The following is a 6,000-nucleotide window of genomic DNA, read 5'->3' as shown; positions in this document are numbered from 1 at the left end:
AGTAAGCTAAAACTGCAATATATGTATGTGTGTTTATATATATGTTTTTTGGTTTTTTTGGTACGGGAGATCGAACTCGGGACCTTGTGCTTGCAAAGCAGGCAGCAGAACCACTGAGCTAAATGCCCAGCTAAAATTGTTATTATAGCTTCTTCCCTTCTTTTTCTGGAGATTGAAACCAGGACTTTTGCACTAAGCTATGTTACCAGCCCCTTTAAATTTTATTTTGAGACAAGGTCTTGCTATGTTACCCAGGCTTGCCTCAAACTTAGCAATCCTGCCTTAGACTCCCATGAGGCTGGGATTACACACATGTGCCACTGTGCTCATCACATTTTTCATTACATAACAGGAAAAGCTGGACATCTAAATGTCTAGGAAATTAGTTAAGTAAAAGGTACAGCCAGCCGGGGATTTAGCTCAGTGAGCTGGGGATTTAGCTCAGTGGTTCTGCCGCCTGCCTTGCAAGCACAACAGTACTGAGTTTGATCCCTGGTAACTTAAAAAAAAAAAAAAAACATATATATATATATATGGATATATGGGCTGGGGATTTAGCTCAGCAGGTGCAAGGTCCTCAGTTTAATCCCCAGTACCAAAAAGCAAAAAAACAAAAAAACTAAGGTACAGCCAATGTTAATTCTATGTAATCAGTAATAATGATGTTATACTACATTTATTGTCAACTAAGGATCATGACACACCATTAGTGAAAAAACACTTGGTTTTAAAATCATAAATACACATTTTTTAAAAAATCATACAAAAATTCTAAGACAGTAACAACTGAATATTTTGGTTCCTACTTCTAGTTGGCTGGGATGTAATCCTAGGTGAGTTTCATTTTCTTATTTTCATTCCTCTGTGCCTTCTCACTTTTAAAATTTATGCACTCTGTATGAACTATGTTTTGTAAGAAGCACATCTTTACTAAAAGAAATTTGAGGGGCTGGGGATGTAATTCAGAGGCAGAGCACTTGCCTAGCATGATCAAGGCCCTGGATTCAATCCCTAGCACCACGAAAAAGAAAGAAGGAAAGGAAGAGAGGCAGGGAGGAAGGAAAGAAGAAGGAAGAAAGGAAGGAAAGAGGAAGAAGGGAGGGAGGGAGGGAAGGGAAAGGAGAGGAGAGCAGGGGAGGGGAGGGAGCTGGGTTTTAAAGTTTGTGCTCATCATGTGGTCAAACAACCAAACTCAAGGCAATAGCATTTATCTTGGCCATCCATCATACCTCACTAAAACTTCAGTTTTGCTAGCTTGACAGGACATTCTATCCATTTTTTTATTTGTTTGTTTGTTTTTTGAAGCAGAGCCTCACTATGTCAGGCTGGCCTTGAACTCATCATGTGACCCATGTTAGCCTCCAACTCTCAGTGACCCTCCTGCCTCTGCCTTCCTGGGATTATAGGCCTGCAGCACCCTGCCTGGCTCTCAGAATATTCTATCTTTAAAAACAAACTTGCTGCTGGGTGTGGCAGCACATGCTTGTAATTCTGAGCTCTGGGAGGCTGAGGCCAGAGGACGGCAAGTTCAAGCCTCACATGAGTAACAACTTAGCAAGACACCGTCACAGAATTATAAAAATAATAAAGAAAAGGGCAGGAGTATATAGCTCAGTGACAAGGTCCTAGGTTCAGTTCCCAGAACTGTAAAATTACAATGTAAGTAAATAAAAATTTAAAGATAAAATACATAAAAACGAACTTGCTAACCCATGTAGACAAGTCAGCATAATCATGCTCAGCCCACAAGTGACTCACCCTGGGGTCCTACACCCTCAGCACTGACTCAGGTTTCCTGTCAGACACGTCTTTGCTGTGGGTGAACTGCACGCATTTTATTTTTAATTTTAGTTTATTGGTCCATACATGTGGTGCAGGCGTACGCTCCTTGAGTGGAGCTGGTGGACAGCCAGGATACACCTTAATTCTTTTCCATTCCCTTTCCCTCCAGCCCCTCCATCTCCTGATCTCCTTCCCCTCGAGAAAGACCTATCTCCCTGCTTCTTATTATCTATTTGTTATTTTGCTCTTTATTTTTACTCTGCTTTTCTTATACGAGAAATCACGCGACAGTTAAGCTCGTGTGTCTGATTGGTTTCACTTAACGTCACGGTCGCAAGCCTCGTGCATTCTCCTCACGGGACTCAGTCTGTCCCTCTCCACGGCACAGAAGTATCCGATGGGGTATAAACACCACCTTGCTTTATCCATTCATCTGGTGACGGGCACATCGGCCACTGGAGATTTAGTTGTTCCAAATGGGCTGCACATATTTTAAAATCTAGGGCCAGGGATGTTGCTCAGCACCACAGTGCCTGCCTGGCAAGCACAAGGCCCTGAGTTCAATTCCTGGTACCAAAAAGTAAAAATTTAACACTAAATAAAATCTATAATGTGGTTCTTTCCAAAGAAGGCCTCAGATTAGAATTGTACATTAACGTAAATAAGACTTGCTCTCAAAAAGGCAGTGAGTTAGCCTGGGAGTAATAATATAGACAGAAAAATGGCTATTTTGCCTTTCCTTCCCCTCTTTGTTTTATTTGATTATTAGTCCTTATTAGTTTTCTCAGGCTATAAACAGATCTTTGAATTCCACTGATATAAACAACCTCACAAAGAATAAGAGGCTCAAAGAAGTGACTACTTTCCTTCTCTGATATGTGCTTATAACACAAAGGCTATATTTACATTACCATGCTTGTGGGTTGTGGAGATGTCATGAATACAATTTTTTTTTTTTTTTGAGACAGGGTCTCCTAATGTCATTCAGGCTGGCCTTGAACTCACTATGTAGTCCACGCTGGCCTCAAATTTGGAATGATCCTCCTGCCTCAGCCTCCTGAGTGCTGGGACTACAGGCATGCACCACCACACCTAGCCATAAGTACAATTTTAAATGCCTCTGAGCTATGGTAGTACCCATCCAGTTTTGTCCTGCACTGAAATCCTCTGCACCTCTCCATTCTCTCCAGCCTACTGAGTATTTCTAGCTCTTCTGTCCTTGTTCAGCCTCAAGAAAACACTGTACAGCTGTGATCAGCACTGAGAATAATAGGAGGACTCATACTTACCAAACAGGAAGGTAGAAGTTTGATTAGACACTGAAAATCTTTATCTGACAAGTATTTGTCAGGGCCAAGGTCAGCCTGGAAACACGAGAGGAAATATTAGGGTACTGCCTTGGTCATCAAAAGAAAAATTCCTGTAAACCCTTCCCTCTAACAGACAGATATCTGACTGTACAACAGATGACAGCCCACTAAAGTCCTGCTCCTCAAGGCCCTTCTGGAAATGCAATGCATAAACATAAAATACCAGGACCTGGCTGTAATCTCATGTGGTTCCACTGACAAATGCATCACTAGCACACCCCAAATGGTAAAAGAAATAAGGTAATGCCCAAATATTTTCTTTGGAGGTAAACTTCAAAACTGTCAGCCCCAAAGAGATTCCAAAGAATTATTTTATTTGGCTTATATTTCTTTCCAAATGTTTACTAGCTAACCAAATGAACAGCAAAGTGACTTAAAATGACTCTCCTTTGATGTAGGACTGAATAAACGCTGACATTATCACTGAAGTTCAGAGTTTTGTAATCCTCTTGTCACATATCTAAATTTCCTGAAGTAAAATGGAACCAAGGATTAGCTTACCCAGCTTAACACCAGCCGTTCCTTCGGTTGATTTTTAATCTTCATCAAGAAGTACTTTTTCCTAATCCTCCAACCTGCCACAAAAGCAGAAATTAGTTTGTAGCTCCATAATTTTTGCCACAAGTGATTTGTTTCCCTCATTAAATAATTAATCAAATTAAGTTTGGCCACGTTACTACCCACAGCCATGTAAGCACTCACACTTGTACAACAACCACTTGGTGATAGTCACATGGTAAAGGCTATATTAAAAAACTACAAAGAAGTTTTTATCTTCTTAGAAATAGCAGGAAAATAGCATGTCAGTTGAAAAAGGCAGGTGAAGAATACATGGCAGGGCTAGGATTTAGCTCAGTGGTTTCACCACCTGCCTTGCAAGCACAAGGACCAGAGTTCGATCCCTGGTACCAAAAAATAAAAAGAATAAATGGTGGTTCTCAGAGTTGCTACCATCCAAATCCATATGATGGGGCTTTAACCAAGATCAAGCTTTAAAAGTTAAGGTCTATCCTCAAGCATCACTCAAGGGAGTCAAAAAGGACAAAAAGTCACCAGAAGATGAGAGCATTCTTGGGATGTGAATCTGAATGCATTATTAAGAATCCAGTTCTGTGGTCTGTCTTTCTAACAGGACAAGCACCCCAGTTTCTCACCTATGTCTTTCAGCGGTTCTACCACCTCCCACTTTGGTTCTGATCGGAAGAACATGGAAACCTGTTGTAAGGCAATTTCTGCAAAGATATTTTAGAAACTCATGAGTCAAATTTATTGTGAAAGAGTCAAACGCTTTAGAATTATTTGCAAATTCAATCCTTATAGTGTATGACCTCCTTTAAATATTTAATTATAAAATAATAATAAAGTGAAAGAAAACTAAAAACAATATAGAATTTTAGACTGGACCTTGGAAGAGCATAAAACTGATGGATTCTGTATTACATTTACCGATACCATTTCTCAGTTTTTCTTTTTCAGTTTTAATAAATATAGCAAGGTTATATTATAGGCAGCTATGTTAGACAGATGTTAATAGACAATTAGGAGAAGGATCAGGGCCTCAAGGAAGCAGCACAAAAAATACAGACATGAGAATTGCGGCCGGAGGCAAATGTGGAGAGAGCCCCGCCTCAGGATGGAGAAGCAGTGGCCAGGCCCGGGAGCCTCCCTGGAGACAAGCACAGCTTGAGATTACACCAGGTGAGCTCGGCCTGGCCCAGCGGGGGCACAGGCGTCAGCCGCAAGGTGGGCGGTGGGCGACCACAACAGCCAGGCCCACACTCCCCTCCCTTCCCCAAAGCGCTTTTGTTCTTTCCATACATCCTGGCTGTCCCTACTGGGTCAATATTAGCCATGTGGCTACATGTGTAATCCTTTAGGTTAATTGTAGTCTGACCTGTGTTGCGCCCACGCTGTGATTTTGCTGTGTGAGCTACTCCCAACCAATGGCTTAGGAGGCTACTCACTCGGGTCCCCGCCTGGAAACCCAGGAGCTGTGCTTCTTCCCCTTTATTCCCAGTAAAACTCTCCTAACTTCTTTGGTTCGTGACTTCGTTCCCTGATGTTGTGAGACCAGACTGTGCACATCTGACATCCAACAGGTCAGAGTTATATTTTTCCTTTATCACTTATAGAAGGTGTTAACACGGATGACCACATGGAAACACTGTCACTGTAACTTCTCTGTAAAATTATTACAAAAGTAAATGTACTAAAAATTATTCATGATATGAAAATACATCATTTTTTAAATTGGAAAATCTGAAATATGTAAAGTAGCGGCCCTAAGACAAGAATTCAATATATGCACCAGGCCACAATCCAAGCCCAAGATTCAAAATATGTTCTAAAGTCAGACTGGAACACAGCATTTTATGCTGTTCCAAGTGCTATTTATCCCATCTTCCATTCTCATGAAATTATAGCTTCCACCAACAAAGAAATGATTCGCTTTAAATATGTACTGGAAATAAAAGCCAGTGTTTTAGAAAAACATCTATGTTCAGCAACAACATGGTGCTCTTGTGGGAAGTCATTGACTGTCTATTTACTGGAAAAAAAATCTGTGCTTTTTTTCAGTGTTCATTTATCATGCAAATGCTTCCCCTTTTAAAGATGACCATGAGAAGAGGAAGTTCTTTAAAGTTCACTGGATTAAGAAACTACCAGAATAACTGTGCTCTTTTGCATTTCCTGAGAAAAGCACATCTGTAAAGTGCCATTTCCTTTCAGTGCAGTGAGTACAAGAAGGCACTCCAGATTCCTGAAAGCAAGCGGCAGCTTCCCAGTGCGCTGAAGAATTCCGCCTGCGCAGCAGGCATGCAAGGGACTCTCCTGTTCTCCCTAAACC

General features: G+C 41.1%; 1 protein-coding gene across 9 annotated transcripts in view; it reads right to left on the bottom strand.

The window, feature by feature from the left end:
* Pxk (PX domain containing serine/threonine kinase like) overlaps positions 1–6,000 on the bottom strand; it is a 50,072-nt gene that overhangs the window by 24,089 nt on the left and 19,983 nt on the right. For all 9 annotated transcript variants that reach the window (XM_010643131.2, XM_019210508.2, XM_019210509.2 and 6 more), the window contains 3 exons: positions 4,307–4,384; positions 3,654–3,727; positions 3,072–3,146 (listed from right to left, as the gene is read on the bottom strand). In XM_010643131.2, coding sequence (XP_010641433.1) covers positions 3,072–3,146; positions 3,654–3,727; positions 4,307–4,384 — 227 coding nt within the window. The remainder of the gene's footprint in view (positions 1–3,071; positions 3,147–3,653; positions 3,728–4,306; positions 4,385–6,000) is intronic.

This window comes from Fukomys damarensis, unplaced genomic scaffold (assembly GCF_012274545.1).
Source record: "Fukomys damarensis isolate Sample0158 unplaced genomic scaffold, DMR_v1.0_HiC HiC_scaffold_28, whole genome shotgun sequence".
In the NCBI taxonomy this organism is placed as follows: domain Eukaryota; kingdom Metazoa; phylum Chordata; class Mammalia; order Rodentia; family Bathyergidae; genus Fukomys; species Fukomys damarensis.
This window is presented reverse-complemented; position numbering and strand designations above follow the sequence as displayed.